General features: G+C 33.8%; 2 protein-coding genes across 6 annotated transcripts in view; one reads left to right on the top strand and one right to left on the bottom strand.

Annotated features, from left to right (window-relative positions):
• Positions 1 to 18158, top strand: part of LOC117342043 (arylsulfatase B-like) — a 221545-nt gene that overhangs the window by 121261 nt on the left and 82126 nt on the right. The gene's annotated exons all lie outside the window — the stretch shown is intronic.
• The window catches only part of LOC117342044 (serine/threonine-protein kinase PAK 1-like), a 33034-nt gene continuing 24280 nt past the window's right edge, over positions 9405 to 18158 (bottom strand). For 4 of the 5 annotated variants that reach the window (XM_033904011.1, XM_033904013.1, XM_033904010.1 and 1 more), the window contains 3 exons: positions 17884 to 18021; positions 17473 to 17562; positions 9405 to 16536 (listed from right to left, as the gene is read on the bottom strand). In XM_033904011.1, coding sequence (XP_033759902.1) covers positions 17479 to 17562; positions 17884 to 18021 — 222 coding nt within the window. In that variant the 3' untranslated portion in view covers positions 9405 to 16536; positions 17473 to 17478. The remainder of the gene's footprint in view (positions 16537 to 17472; positions 17563 to 17883; positions 18022 to 18158) is intronic. The other variant, XR_004535739.1, reaches the window with a different exon arrangement.

The raw sequence follows: 18158 nt of genomic DNA, 5'->3' as shown, positions 1-18158 counted from the left end.
GGAGGATCTAAAGCCGTGTTGAAGTTTGTATAGTATGTTGTTGTTCCCCAGGTGTGTCATTGTGTCACGTGTGATGATATATTCCATGAGTTTGCACGTGATGCATGTGAGTGAAATGGGTCTGTAGTTTGTTGGGTTGTATCTTTCCAGTCTGTTGGTAGTGTACCTGATGTGAGTGAACGGGTGAAGATTTTTGTGAGAATGGGTGCTGTTATTTCTCGTAGTTCTTTGAGTATTCTGCCGTGTATGTTGGCTGGTCCTGTTGCTTTGTGTGGGTTTATGTTGCTAAGGAGTTTTTACTACTCCTTGTTGTGTGATGTGGGTCTCTGGCGTGATGGGGTGTGGTGAAGGTCCTTTGTTGGGTATGGGACAGACTGGAATTGTCGGTTTAATATGTTTGCCTTACATGTCGTGTCTGTCATTAGTTGCCCGTCTTTACGTAGTGCTGTGATGTCTGTGTTTTCTTTTCTTGTAGTTTTTATATAGGAAAATAGTTTTTGGGAATTGTGTTTTTTGTCAATGCGTGATGTTTTGTGTTCGTCTACTGGGATGCCTTTTATCTTTATTTTCTATGTAGTTTAGATATTCGTACTGATTTGGTTGATTTGTATTTCTGTTTAAGGTCGTGTTTTGTTTTGCTTTGAGTGTTATAAACGTTTACATTTGATCATGAGCTGGCGGATGGAATGCGTTATCCATGGGAGTTTTGTTTTGTACGTGATCCACGTTGGTAGCACATGTTGACAGCTATCTCAAGAACATAAACGATTAGTATTGTTACATATTGGTATAGTTACATATTAGTATTGTTACATATTAGTATTGTTTACATCTTGGTATTGTTACATATTGGTATTTTTACATATTGGTATTGTTTACATATTGGTATTGGTTACATATCTGTATAGTTAACATATTGGTATTGTTACATATTGATATTGTTACATATTGGTATTGTTTACATATTGGTATTGTTACGTATTGGTATTGTTTACATATTGGTATTGTTACATGTTGGTATTGTTACATATTGGTATTGTTACATATTGGTATTGTTTACATATTGGTATTGTTACATTTTGGTATTGTTACATATTGGTATTGTTACATATTAGTATTGTTACATATTGGTATTGTTACATATTGATATTGTTTACATATTGGTATTGTTACATATTAGTATTGTTACATATTGGTATTGTTACATATTGGTATTGTTACATATTGGTATTGTTACATGTTGGTATTGATACATATTGGTATTGTTACATATTGGTATTGTTTACATATTGGTATTGTTACATATTAGTATTGTTACATATTAGTATTGTTACATATTAGTATTGTTTACATATTGGTATTGTTACATATTGTAACTTATTGGTATTGTTACAAATTGGTATTGTTACATATTGTATTGTTTAAATATTGGTATTGTTACAAATTGGTATTGTTACATATTGTATTGTTACATATCGTATTGTTTACAAATTGGTATGTTACATATTGGTATTGTTACATGTTGGTATTGATACATATTGTATTGTTACATATTGTATTGTTTACATATTGGTATTGTTATATGTTGGTATTGTTACATATTGGTATTGTTATCTATTAGTATTGTTACATATCTGTATAGTTTACATCTTGGTATTGTCTACAAATTGGTATTATTACATATTTGTATTGTTATATATTGATATTGTTACATATTTGTATTGTTACATATTTGTATTGTTACATATTGGTATTGTTTACATATAAGTATTGTTACATATTGGTATTCTTTACATCTTGGTATTGTTTGCATATTAGTATTGTTTACATATTGATATTGTTACAGATTAGTATTGTTAATGTTGGTATTGTTTAAATCTTGGTATTGTTACATATTTGTATTGTTACATATTAGTATTGTTACATATTAGTATTGTTACATATTGGTATTGTTCACATATTGGTACTGTTACATATTAGTATTGTTTACATCTTGGCATTGTTACATATTAGTATTGTTACATATTGGTATAGTTAATGTTAGTATTGTTTACATATCTGTATAGTTAACATATTGGTATTGTTACATATTGATATTGTTACATATTGGTATTGTTTACATATTGGTACTGTTACGTATTGGTATTGTTTACATATTGGTATTGTTACATGTTCGTATTGTTACATATTGGTATTGTTACATATTAGTATTGTTACATATTAGTATTGTTACATATTGGTATTGTTACATATTGGTATTGTTCACATATTGGTACTGTTAGGTATTGGTATTGTTTACATATTGGTATTGTTACATATTAGTATTGTTCACATATTGGTATTGTTACATATTAGTATTGTTTACATCTTGGCATTGTTACATATTGGTATTGTTACATATTAGTATTGTTACATATTGGTATTGTTACATATTAGTATTGTAACATATTGGTATTGTTACATATTGATATTGTTTACATATTAGTATTGTTACATATTGGTATTGTTACATATTAGTATTGTAACATATTGGTATTGTTACATATTGATATTGTTTACATATTAGTATTGTTACATATTGGTATTGTTACATATTAGTATTGTAACATATTGGTATTGTTACATATTGATATTGTTTACATATTGGTATTGTTACATATTAGTATTGTTACATATTGGTATTGTTAATGTTGGTATTGTTTACATCTTGGTGTTGTTACATATTACATCATGGTATTGTGTATTCGTTGTAATAACATCAGTGTAGCCGCATTAATCATGTCCGACCCGTGTTGATGTGCCATAGCAGTTCTTTATAGAAAAAAGACCTATTAATTCAGTTTGCGAGAGTCCACCTTTTAGATTAACTGTTAAAATATTTGTTTTATCGCGAGTTAGTTTGATTTGTTATCCTACACTCAAATGTATTCTTATAATCCGTTTTCAATTTTGAGTAATTTGATATTGTATAGATTCTCATTAAATTGTAGTATGTTACTGAACAATGTTACCATAGAGACAAAAAGTGCTTAGCTATAATCCAACCCACTCACGTATAATGCCAGCTCTATATAATGGTCTAGATTAACAACTCCGGTGTATTATAGGCAGCGAAACGGTACAGATGAGAATGGTGAGGACAATTTTAAAGGCAATTATACCTCTGCCAGACAATTATATTGCAGTCATAAAAGTAGAAGAGAAAGTTGCCAATTTTATGAAAACCTCTAGAGATATAAGATATGTCTGTTAATAGAAAACACAGTTGTTGTAAATCAAACGGGTGCAACCTGAGGTTATGGAAAAATACGATAGAAACTGATATTCTCTGATCGCCTGTGGTAATGACATCAAACTGCCATATGACTGGGGTGTCCTTAGTATAACCTTGTCATAAATCATACCTTAGTATGTATTAAAGCCTACACTTTTGACGGAACATCTGCATGGTGGCCATTAACACATTTCAGGCCTGTAGAATTGCCGACGAGTCCTGGAAGGACGCGACAACTAAGATGAAGTTTAATTCCTTTTTGGCTTAGCTGTATATCTTCACCCTCTCAATTTGAATTGGACTGTGTAAATATCCTGTGTGTCTTTTTACCATCCTTCCTTCTATAGCTGTCACTACACGGCTCCTTACGAACAATGAGATAACTAGATAATAAGTTATCACGACTATTTGGCATACCACAAAGACTTAAACAGCAATGGAATGCAAACATTTCAGAATATCGTTACCTCACAATCACCTTTTAAAGTTTGAACTGAAGTGAGGCTGAAATCACACAACAACCTCGCGACGTAGCGCGCGACCACACTAAGCAGTCGGACACATTCGGAACACCTCGGCCGATTATCTACGGTCATCTAGAAATGACAATCGGAACCCCTCGTCACTTTCTCCGAAACTAGAGCCTACGTTCACAGACGGAGGCGAGGTGTTCCGATTGCTAGAAATGACCGTAGAGAATCGGCCGAGGTGTACCGAATGCAGTCGGACACTTACCTAGTGTTAGACAGACAGACAGACAGGCAGGCAAGAGGTGAGATTTTCAGCGGTGGAAACATAAATAAAAACAAAACAAAACAAAAACAAAAAATAACAAAATAAAAACACACAATTTCTACCAATCTGTAGACTAATTGTATGTCTGGGTCATTCGTGAAGCGCTGCATCATGTATAAATGGGTACAGAGATCTGAGTGGAAAGAAGGGCGGTCAAATTCCTATATGTTTGTTGTATTAAGCTGCCCTGACCGATATTTATAAAACCTTACTCATGCCCAAATACACATTTGGTGATCAGACTCAGATATTTTGATCCAATACTTGAATAAATATTTTTCTTTTTTTGAAGATTTGAAGGAATTTCAGAAATACGTTAAGTATGTATTATTTTCAATGTTTTTCATTCAAACTGATATTTCATGATTTAAGCGAACACAATGAATCAAATACTGCAATACCAAATTATGATAATACTACTGCAATACATTCTGACCATGGAGTATGATGTATTAAACACACTTCCTATAAACACGTGACCAGGGTATCTATAAATAGTTCAGCTCCACGAGATATCTATAAATGAATTAAGAATTTGACGACAAAACACAAGGTATCACATAATATCGAAAACCACAGCGCACAAGCTAATACTGTAAAACTATGCGGCGCACTTTAATTTTAGCTCATTAGCAAATTTTAATTGACGCTAACTATGGTGAACTGGTATACATGTACTTACAAACGCATACACACCCATGAGACCCGAGATCTATACAATTACTCTTCTTCTATTTTATATTTCAATAAAATCTGAAACAATATCAATTTCTGATTGTATGTTTTCGCAACTTGTCAGTATAAGTCTCTTAACTCAAGGTCATAAAATCCCACGTAGCATTTAATTGGATATTTCATTTGAATAGAGACACAGATTAGAATATACACCTATTCGTTACATTCTTTTGAAATCAAATATTGAAAATCATAAAATTTGTTGAATGTTGGTCTATTACACATCCCTTTCTAGATTGTCAGGTCGTTGGCCTACTTAATACTTTTCCCCGCTCGTCTTTTTAGGTATCAACACTCTGGGCCATTAGCAGCACTGACGAGTCCAGGGAAGAAATAGCTACATGCTGATTTTTTTCTACTTGCTGTGTCTAGCTCTCAATTTGTACTGAGCGGCTTTACATCTTTTGTATAGTACATAACTAGGGCATAGTACTATATGATATATGTCAAGCAATAAGTTAAAAATTAACAAATTTTACTAAGTTGTACGGACCTAACGATATAACAGATCGTAATGCTAGCTTTTAACTTGTTATACTAATCGATTTTTATATTAAATGTTGAATTTAGCCTTGCCGGAAAATTGGAGTGGTAACAAAATATTGATTTACCAGAAAATCTGTCTTTTAATAACATGTGACTGACATGTCATACAGCTTCTGGAAATCATGTCTGAATGATAACTACAATTTATATTCGTCAGATTTCTTTGACAGGAGTGGCTAGTTTAGGAGTTTATCGATTACCGGGGATATCATGATTCATAAGATGGAAGTATCATACCCCTCTGTTTTCTTGATCTTCGGAAATATGATTTAACGAGAGATTCAAGGGGCATCTTAGTGCCCACCAATGAATGATCATTTTTGTTCTATGTAAGACTTGTCTATTCTCTACCTTTTCCTTCTTTCCTCTTTTGCCCTTAGTAATCGGATAAAAAGGAAAATCTACATATGAAATCAAAGAAAGAGCTAGCAAAAACTATATGAGTAATAGAGATAATAAACTTTTACTGTCATAATTAAATATGGCTGACTGTCGGGCCATATTGTTTTCCCGATCACACTCAAAATTAAAGGGGGGGGGGGGGGGGGGGGGGGGGCACAACTAGGCATCACTGAGGGGACCCTACATGTGAACAATAAAAAACATCCTATGGGTAGTTGGTAATTGCTCGCGAATAAGAAGGTCATATGAATAACCGAGAGTGAAATCTACCGCAATAATAATAATAAAAACATCTGCGGATGACCGCCATGTGTTTGTTCATGACATCATTTAGGGAGTAAAGATATGACCTTTGGTAAAATACCACTAATTAATATGTAAAACTGACAATTTCAGAAAAAATGTGGAAATATACTTTTAAATATATATCGTATAAAGTAATTAACAAGTTTACTATAATAAAAGCATTAAATAGAAAGAAATCGATATGTAAAATTTATTATATAAATGGGTCGAAACTGATCCCAACAGTATATCTCGAAATAAGTTGCTATCGTATCACTAGCGGTGACAAATGAAGCCGAGGAGGTTCGTGCGAAAACCAGCATTGCTAGAGTTTCGTATTTACTTGTGGAGTGTTCAGTATTGTGCCTCAAACGTAATGAGTCCATGATGAGGTTGTAAATGTCAGAGATTATGTAGGTTTCATTCATTGAGGGCAGTGAACACATACACTGCATTTCCTATTAGTTGTGCGAGCGTTAAATTGCCTGACGATGAGTGGTCGTTGTAGACAAAGTTGAGTTGCTGCTCCCGAATATGAACTCAAGAATAATGATTTTCAAATGAGTATGGTCCATTTTTAAAACTTAAATTCCCCGATCATGCTTAGAGTCGGAAAACTGTGATACTCATTTTTATATCATTTGATACTTTAAACCTCAGTACAGATAAAACTATCAAGGCATCGCAAGCGATAAAAATACCCCCGTGTTCCAAGTACAGTCGCCGAAATATCCTTCTATGAGCCCCGGGGTCTACTTGCCCGAGTTATTCTCATACTTTACCAATGTGAAGTTTAATTGAAAGCTGTTCAAACATTAATTCACTTGAGGGCTGACAAAACATTTCTTTAGTAACAATGGTATTGTACTTGACCTTGGTCCATGAGGCATTGCCATTTAATCAAGCAAAAATACATCTTTAAAATGAAATAGATTAATTGACCTTGTCCTTACACTAACTCGTTTTGAGGCATTTTCGCATTTTACCAATTTATACAAGAATGAAGTTTGATTATAATGCATTAAATAATGAAGTCGCTAGCGTTTTGACAATGACCTTATTTGGTTAAAATACATTAAATAATGAAGTCGCTAGAGTTTTCACAATGATCTAATAGAAATAGCAATGGTAATCTTGTTCTTCACCCTGTCACCACTAAACCCGAACTCGTTCGAATTTTTTATCAAAGTCCGTTAAAAGTGAAGTCACTAGAGCGCTGACAAACGGTGAAATGAAGGCACAAACGACTAATCTCTCCCAGAGTGCATTGCGGTTCCCTTCATGAAGGGGGGAACCGCAATGCACTCCGGTGAGATACGTAGGAATCACAGGGGCATGTCTAGTCTTGTCTTAATATTTAGGTATTTCTGGCTATTTTTTAATATAGGACTAGACGTGCCCCTGTGTAGGAATGGAACTTACATAGATGTACCCTCCAGGACTTCGTCACGAGCGGACAATACATAGCGGTCTACATGTATCTGTCCAACGAAAAACTTGTCCATGACCGGTATGAGTAACCTTTAATGCAAATATACTGATACACATACAGATACTATAGAATGCCAGTTTATATTTGTATTAGTTCATCTTAAATAGTGCTACCTATTATCAAAATGAAAAGGAAAAGGCGATAATAATCATTGAAATAGTTTGCACATTCATGCCATGACTAAGCAAACATAAATAGCATCAATGTCACCAATAAGAAACGTAATAGGTATATATATATATATAAATAGTCATCGCCCGTCCACACTGATTAACACAATATTTACACACGTCATCAACGCGAAGAATATTAGGAGCCAACGTCATTTAGAAAATACAGGCGAAGAAGTTAGGGAACGGAAATAAGATGAGAAAGATTATTATAAATCGAACAACCTAATGTGGTATGCTTGTATAGTGTGTCGAACGATCAAAATGTGGAAAACATTTCTTGGTCGCCAACAACATAAGGTTCAATGAACAAGTCTTTGATATTTAAAATACAAACAAACCATCCCATTATCTCCAACGTTGCATCTTCTTTGAAGAGTAAAACAAAACCACAATCAACAAAGACATCGGTGTAGATTGAAAGCTAACCGATGACGGAAGACGATCCGCAGGAATCCATCAGATGCGGAAACAAAACGAGATGCAGCCAACACACACAATAATGGGCGCACAGAGATTAGATAAAAACATTTACAAATGTCACAACAAACTCGATGCGATTTACGGCAGATTTGATTAGTGCATGCTGCTATTTACGACTGAACTCAAAAACCATAAAATTTGAATTGTTGAGTTGATATTTGGAAGGATATCCTGATTGCATAGCCTGTTTATGTTCACGACTTTTAAATACGTGATTTAAACAGTCGTCTCCTATAGCTAGCCGTACATTAATGGCGTTTTGCTCTTGGGGGATTAATATTACCATTTTGCAAATCCAGATTCTTCTTCATCGTGGATCATGGCTCCGACACTTCATACCGTCATGATGAATTATTTAAGCTTCACATTGTAAATAGATATATCCATTTCATTTTTTTTTTATTAAAAAGAGAATGGTACATGGATAGATTTTTCTTGGCATGACCCGTTACATAACTAGGAATAGGCGGGTTGCCTCCTAAAGACGGAGTCTCATGTGACCTATTCTAATCACCCTTTGTCCGTTGTCAGTCGTAAACAATTTGCATTTTCAACTTCCTCCTGTGTTGAAGGGCTATCAAGTTTGCTCAAATGAATGACCTTTTACCTTCATTCAAGGTCACAGGAGTCAAATATAACGACTACATATTAAGCAACAGTCCCAGCGAACTGTTATTTGGCCTAAAGCATGCTATGGTAAAGGGCTATTTACGTTTGTCCGAATGAATGACCTTGAGCTTCTTGACCTTCATTCAAGGTCACAGGGATCAAATATGCTAGAATCTTTAAATGACTTCTTCTCTTCTAATTAAGCAAGACGTCCAAAGACCTGATATTGGGCATGAAGCATGGGTTTTAACCAGTGAGGAGAGTCAATTGGGAATTTCAAATCAACACCTTTGGATATCAGCTAGTTCATCATTTGAGAATTCAAAGTCATTTCTTGATCAGTGTTCATGATATCACGCATTCGCGAATAAGTCTTAAGAGGTACATTTGCAAAATAAAGTATTTGCGAAATTGAAGCGATTTAAACTAAATTGGAGAAAGCTTATATAGACAAATTCTGTTGCCCAATCATAATATTGATTGTTTTATCTATGAAATATTAAAGCTTTAGTATTTTGTTTTTTGTACATTCTCTATTTCATTTCTGATACTCTGACATAAAAATCTAGCTCATAATGAAAAGTAGCCATATACAAAAAATGCAACGAACGTAAGAATTTCACTTGTTTTTATTCCTTTAATCGTCCATATAACCTATGAACCATATGTCGTTTATAAGTACATCGACTTTATAAAAACATAAGCTACAATGGTACAGCTATGTCTAAGGTATGTTAACACTAGAATCCAATATTTGGCTACAAAATGACTAGTACAAATGAAGCAAAGATGACTGATGGCATACTCTCCATTAAACAATGTTCATACACATAAACAAAAATTGAATTACGATGCATAATATAAATGGACAAATTCATGTTAAGATTGTTACTAATGAAAATGGGTCAAAATCATGAAACATTTCTCATATGAATAAGCTAGCCTCGCATCACAATGCAATTCATGAACAATATGACAAATGGATAAGAATGATTGGGGTTTTATAATTAGATGTGTATAACACACTACATTTGATGGATGGCGAGTTTCTCAATACATATTGACGATATATTGCTACACAAATTTGGGAAAACTTGATCGGCAAATAGAAGCTGGGACGTAACTGCTAGAAAGCACATATAGCATGGAGGACGTACATGAAGCTCACCGAGATGGTAGGATCCTGCAAGGCAGCATATCCGAATGGACGTTTGTAAATATATCATGTCTTAATGTTATAAGTAATGAACCCAAAACTGAAGGAAACTCTTGATTAATTAAAACATGATTGTCTTTCTTCTGAAGCATTATCATCAAATAGAAAGTAGACCCCCCCCCCCCCCCCAACCCAGAGGCTTGATAAAAAACATATAATTTTTCAATTTTTGAAATGCACCAAACAAATATCCAATTCATTGAAAGTTAAAAGATGTATGCAAATACAATTGCAAGCAATCAATAGTCGTTCTGATTGAGTGAATCATGTTATTAATATATCTGAAGTGAAAACTAAGGAGAAAAATATCTCGTATATAACAGTATTTTTAAATAAGCCATTGTATATTACCCATATCATCACTGAGAAAATATTTAACTCAATGTGTTATAATTAACACATACCAATCATATTAGCACCTCCATGATTACCAGATAGCCTACAAAAGATCAGCAATGCTTGTCAGCTAGAAATAAAATTGATTTTTTTTTTTTGCAGTGGATTATTATAACTGGTGAAATATAACATCCCAGAAGGTACACGATTAACCCATTCAAATCCTGTTCAAACAGAAAAATTAGAAATATTTTGATTTTGAAAGGCTTTCAAAAACTAGATTTGGGCAAAATTCCCAAATTCAATTGTTTTGTGGCCGAAATATTTCAGTAAAATCTCAAGCACAAAACACAACTTATGAACAGAAATATTAGAAATAATTATTTTCAAACATATCCAGTTTGAGATCAAAATTTTGCAATAGAGATTATCAAATTTACTGAAAAAGCTAGAGGCTATTATCAAAATCGGGAGCCATCACAGTCATGTCAAAATTAATTGAAATTTATTTTCAAACATATCCAGTTTGAGATCAAAATTTTGCAATAGAGATTATCAAATTTACTGAAATAACTTGAGGCTATTATCCAAATTTGGAGACGTGAAGGTCATGTTAAAATTAACCCAAATGAACTGGAACTTTCTGTCTAAAGGTGGAGACATGAATGACATGCCACATTAACAATAGGATATCTATAGGAGCTCATTATAAAATCATTGTTTAGCACCAAAACTTCACCAATAAAACCATCTACAACATATAGCAATGAAGGCAGGGAAGACAACAGAAAACTTGGTCGGCCAGCATATATATGTATAATATATATATATATTTAATAACTCACTTTGTATGTATGTACAATGTACGTAACTACACAAGGAATAAGGATGTTCAGTATTATGACAGCATCATTTGCCTGTTCTTACTCAGTCAGGCCAAGCAATATTTATTTATCAATATTCGCTATTTCAAGAATGATACATATGTGGACCTTTTCAGCTAAAACGTATTCGGGTGTAAATTTGATTTTTTAAATCCATGCCTGATTTTGGTATGGCACATACTCGATTTTAATGATGTTGAATCATATGTCAATAATTTTATATTGTTTTAAACTGTAAATAACATATAAATTGATTAATGATTCTGACACACAAAAAATACTGAAACACCTGAGGATTGGGTGTGTATTGGGTAACCATCCGCCTTTAATTTTGACAGTTCCAGCAAAGCGAAAACCTATATAGCTAGTGGACATCATCAAATGACTGACCTTGAGCTCGTAAGAACAGATTAAGCATGCCACATTGAATCAACAAAAAATATTATAACAACCAGCACTATGACCTCGGCACAAAGTAAATGCTGGAATCAGCTACCAGCACTGTGACCTCGGGACAAAGTAAATGTTTGAATCAGCTACCAGCACTGTGACCTCGGGACAAAGTAAATGCTGGAATCAGCTACCAGCACTGTGACCTTGGGACAAAGTAAATGTTTGAATCACCTACCATCACTATGACCTCGGGACAAAGTAAATGTTGGAATCGGCTGCCAGCTCTATGACCTCGGGACAAAGTAAATGTTGGAATCAGCTACCAGCTCTATGACCTCGGGACAAAGTAAATGTTGGAATCAGCTACCATCACTATGACCTCGGGACAAAGTAAATGTTGGAATCGGCTACCAGCACTGTGACCTCGGGACAAAGTAAATGTTGGAATCAGCTACAAGCACTATGACCTCGGGACAAAGTAAATGTTGGAATCAGCTACCAGCACTATCACCTCGGGACAAAGTAAATGTTGGAATCAGCTCCCAGCACTGTGACCTTGGACAAAGTAAATGTTGAAATCAGCTACCAGCACTGTGACCTTGACCAGATAAAAGTAAATGCTTTAGGAACAAAAGCATAGCACTATCAATTCATAATTATTTGCTGATAGTTAAACCATACCATATTAATTCATTTTATTTATGCAAATTAATTAGCCAGTTGGACCAAAACATGAACAAAGTACATACCATATTTATATTGCAATTAGGCCAGGAGGCCAGAACATGAAAAACAAATACAAAGTAGGGGGTGGGTTGATAATTGTAATTGCAGAACAATGATAAAGAACTGCAATAAATCAAGATTGGTGGGATTTTCAATTTTCCACTAGCATGGTATTTATTCTACTGTAATGATAGTTGTGAACATAATCACAACCAATCGCCCTTAATTGTTAATTAAATCTAATAGCAATGTGAAAAACTGTAATCAATTAAATTTTCTTTAATTATACTGTTGTAAATACATGTACATGTACATAGCATTTGGATTTTATTTCATGTGTTATATACCTTGTAGAACAGTTACTAAACGAAGAAAATAATTATGTTAATTAAACATATCTTTTAACTCAAGGTTCATCTAATGGCCGTTTCATTCGAAAACACTAGCTTGTACAAAGTAACATCCAAGGTACAGCTCTCCTGGTAGTAGATGATTATATTTACTTTCTCCTGAATATTCACAAGTAAACACCTGTCCCATGTTTTCCTAATCATTCGTTGTCCCTGAAGACAACCACCATGATATCACAGGTTGGTCAAAGATCTCAACTTTCTGAGAAACACTTCTGCTTATAGGATTTGGATCGAACCACAGACCTTGGATCTATATTCAAGGTTTAATTAATTTGATGTGCTGTTGACTGATAATGAGCCACAAAGAAACTTTGTGTGCCTTTTCAGAAATAGGTTATAGATACCAGAGGATCGCCTGTGTATGCATATACAGGGATACTGCATGGATTGTTCATTATTTTGATTAAACCATCGTGTCATTAACCGATTTGACAAAAAGAAATTATTCACAAGCAAAATAGCAAAGGAGCTATCAATGACAAATCCAACATTGAGCAAACTTGTAAATGTTGTAAAATTGGACTACGATATAAAATCTTAGCAAAACAAAGGCACAAAAATAGGATGTCAAATTAACTCACATTATTTTACTTTTGTAATTTGAACACCTGATCATGCTTAACAAGACAATTGTGTGTAAAATCCTAACACATGTGAACTTAATATCGTTCCGCTATAATTCCTGTGCCTTTTTTCATACAAATATTTCAAATTCAGTTTGACTTTTTCACAGACAAAATAGAATAAACTGCAATTCTAATTTATAATTGATGACTTGTAAGATAATTTTTTGAAAATTTAGTATTCCCCCCCCAAAAAAACACAAAAAAACCCCAACTAAATAAGCTAAAAACAAGTGTAAATTGAAGGGACAATTTTATAACATTGCAATTCTATTTGTGAATTTAGGGAGATATTGAAAAGTTGTCCCCCATTACACTCTAGATCTCCAGTAACTTCAAAGAGGTGGGTTAAAATTCTAATTGTCACTAATAAAACAATTGCAACACTTGTCATTCCTTGTGTGTCTTTTGTGTACCAACGAATCAAAATAGTGTGTCTAGGTTTTACCTGGTGGACAATGCATGTCCAGACATTACACTGGAGTCTATGGTAACAAGTAGTTTCAATTGCATATTAAGGACGTCTTTATGCATTTTTTTTGTGTACATCAATTAACTAAAATTCATACCTAATCATACATACTTCATATGTTAAATATATTATGCATTGCTATGTTGAGAACTGAATCAAATCTGTTGATACATTGCATACAAATTTAAATGAATGATTATAAAATAAAAACATACAATCTGCTCAGCAGACAATTTTGCTCAAACTACCTACAGCATTATATCATCATTAACACACAATGAATATAGTTACATTTCCCTTGAATGTTTTGCTTTTTTTAAACTGCTGAATAATAACACACTTCTTCACAGCTAGCTTTTCATTGCATTAGATCTAGAGCTAGCAGCTGATCATGAGCTCCAATACTTTACATGCCTGTGGTAACTTTTCTTAGAATTTACAGGTCTCCAATAACATTTCTTAGAAATACGCTAAAAGATTCCAATACATGTAATGTAACATTTCTTAGAAATAAGTTACAGGGCTTCAACAATGTAACATTTCTTAGAAATAAATCAAAAGCTATGTCAACTATCCAGTTCAACAGATTGTATAAACAATTCAATAAAAAAGTGATTTCACCACAAAATTCTGGAATTTTTTTAGTTTCCTCATTTCAAATTTATTAAATTTTTTGTTAATATTTTCAATTCAATAAGGTAGGATACATTGCACAAATACAAAACTCTAGTGAGCGTCTTGAAAATCATAGCTCAATTGAAAGGCAGTAAGCAGTGCAGTGTTATTTTATGTATGTCAGCTGTTATTATCCTACAGAAATATACCTATCTTGCTATAACTTGATGAGCATCTAAAAACATAGGACATGCAAAAATGAAATTAGATGAATGTAGTTAATTATTAATGACCAGCACAAAAGGATGTAGTTATTTAAAAAATGATCACCATGGTAACTACTCTATTGCAGATCATTGTGATATTTATATGAACTATTGTGTTTATCTGGTAATCCCAAGCGGTAATTTCTTAAGAAATATTTCTTTGGTACTAAACACCTGTTTATTTAACTGAACTGATGGAACAGCAGATTCAACAATCCTCTGTACCGATAGTCTACACATTGAGTCTGTATATGAACTTCTCACATTCCGAGGCTTCAGGGTGACGACAAACCGGCTGCCATTATCACGCCCTGAGCTTGATACTGTAAAAATGTTCATACTGATCTTATTTTCGTGCTTTTCATGCTTATAGCACTGTACTAATTGGTGATTACACCAATTACATCAACAGCAAATTATTTGTATGGCAAATATTGTATCTGTGCTGAATTCATCATTGTTCTAATCAGTTAAAATCTGATAATACACTAAAATTTAAGCAAGCAAATTCACAGTGTAGAGATGAAGCTTATTAAGATAAAATAAACATTTTGAATGATATTGTTATTGATTAATTAAACAAATTACTAAGGACTTGGAAAAGTCCATATTATTCATATCTTTTCTGATACCATTTGATCGTCCAAGCACTATTTATCACTTATTACAATAGAAATTACCAATCACACCCAGCTTCTGATATCTAGGGACTATTCCGAAGACTTTCCCACACAAATAATTAGAGAATTAAAATGTGAACATGAACCAGTGAAGTGGCAGGAGCTTTCTTTCAAAGCAGTTTTACACTTTCATGAACCAGACATTTTTATCCGGGTTAAGGAATTATCACCTTCTGCAGGGAATGACAGTTCAACCAGGTGCTTATATAATTATTTTTATATAGATTTAAATATCAACCTAATGGTCAATTTGTGCGAGATTTTAGTTGAAAGAAGCAGTCCTTTTTGTATTGGTTCACATAACAATGAGGCAGTCTTCTAATTCCCGTACATTTGTAATCCAATGAAGAAGTTCTTCCTGAGAGTCCAAAGTTCAGTGAAGCAGACCATTCTGTGGATTCACATTTCTGCGAAGCGCATTCCTTCCTGTGTTCACAGTTCAATGAAGCAGACCATTCTGTGGATTCACATTTCTGTGAAGTGCATTCCTTCCTGTCATCACACAGTTCAATGAAGCAGTCCATTCTGTGGATTCACATTTCTGTGAAGAGCATTCCTTCTTGTGTTCACAGTTCAATGAATTGGTACTTTTAATAAGGGCTCACAATTCCCTTCCATGACAATTGGCAGTTCAAAAGTATCATTTACCCCTTTATGGATCTTACAAATCATGAATGAACCATATCCATGTCGATTCACAAATGCATGAACTGGGTTTTCCACAGGTTCATAGTCCTATGAATTGATCATCTCCATGTTGAAAAGTGCACAAAGTTCATTGTCCTTTGAATTGATCAGCTCCATGTTGCACAATCTTCCATGAATTATTATGTAGAATGTACAAAATGTACAATGGAACACATTGATTGCTGTTCCCATACAACCAGCATAGTTGCATGTAGGTATTGTCAATAGACAACTAAGATGCTGATTCTGGGCACGTACACACATAACTGATGAGTTCTAAAACTAATTTCGGAAGACTGGCATTTTGCACGCCATATGCCAACATGGTGACCAAATAATGAAGCTAGCTAGGTGGTCAAACATTGTTCTTTATCTCCATGGAGAAATCTATGTCATCACAGAATTGCTGTCAGAAACCATTGGTCAGCAACTATCTGTAAAAAGGAAACATTGGTCAGAGGCTACCACAGAAAACATACAGGCATGTAAAGCAAAGTTAGATACATACAGTACAACAATACATATGTATTGACCCTTATCAGATTTAGGCCACTGATTAATTATATTCTAATATTTCCATTTGCTATGTATTGTCACTATATAACCTTACCAAACGAGATAGAGTGTCAGATCATAATTTTCATTAATGTAGTGATATGAAAAACAATGTTTTTTGACATCAGGAAATGACATCATTTTGTGTGACGTTTATCTATTAAGGGTATTTTAGACGTCATGACAATTTGTGTTACTTGAACATAAAAAAAAAAATTTGATCAATTAAACTTGCAACATTTAATGTAATTCTGTTTCATAAAAGGTGAATAACCTCATGGAGGTATATTGATTAAAAGGTTGAAATTTAAAACTGATGATTTTGTGTTTATTTCCAAAAACTATATTTTTGTTCCTAGACAGTCACCTCTAGTCGTGATGTCATAAGAACAGATCTTATTGACAGTTGCAGTCTGACTTTGGAATGCAATAACACCATAACAGGTTGAATATAACAGAAAATGAAATTTAAAATTCAAGTATGAGTGTTAGACTTCTTTGGAAAGTTATGGTCCTATGTAATAATTCTTATTGCATAATAACTTTCCATAGGCAGTTTCATGCTTAAAAAAATCATGGAAAATTTTTTATCCGTCCCCTTTTGGGAGCTACTGGTCCAAAGTATTAAACCCACAGCATGTAGGTAGACAATTTTAACTTACTTTGACTTAATGTATTAAACCCACAGCCGTAGGTAGACAATTTTAACTTATATTGACTTAATGTATTAAACCCACAGCCGTAGGTAGACAATTTTAACTTACATTGATCCAATGTATTAAACCCACAGCTTTAGGTAGACAATTTTAACTTACATTGACCTAATGTCCTTTCTGAGCTTCCTTGGCGGCCAAAATCAATGGCTGCAGGTTAGCCAGTGGTTTCGCAAGACGCAGGAACGGATGCTGTCAAATACAAGAGAATTTATACAATGTAGAGTCAATAGTCAATGAACTGAATTGGACTTAGATGGTACAACATCAGGCACATTCAGGTAGACAACTATCTTTATCTAGGATGATTCGTATAACAGGAAAATAAATTAACTTTATTCAACTAGGACTTTTACAATAAGCTCTTACTGTATAACATGAAACATTCTTTGTGTTTAAACCTTTCATTTTTTTTATGGTTGCTATGGATATGTATGAAATGTTACCATTGATCAATTTGTCTGCATAAAGGAACATGCCCTTAGTCTTACAAGTCCTGTTACAACTGTTTACCTTGAGCAGCTCGGAGGCTGAGCATCTCTTGTCCACATCAACCTCCAGACACTTGTCCAGGAAGTCTTGGAAGACAGGTGACAGTTTGTTCTTCTCCTTGATGTCAGGCTTGCCATTAGTGGCAATCAGATAGAGGGCCTGTAATATAGGGGATCACATGCTACAGTGTTCTGGGCCATGAACATAATAATTATACTTCAGTCAATTTGTGTAATCAGTCGCTACAAGTCAGGAAAATGAATTAAACATTTATTTATATGTATTCTTTTATTTCT

Source organism: Pecten maximus, chromosome 14 (assembly GCF_902652985.1).
Source record: "Pecten maximus chromosome 14, xPecMax1.1, whole genome shotgun sequence".
Lineage (NCBI taxonomy): Eukaryota > Metazoa > Mollusca > Bivalvia > Pectinida > Pectinidae > Pecten > Pecten maximus.
Note: the sequence above shows the minus strand (reverse complement) of the source record. Positions and strands in the feature narration are given on the sequence as shown.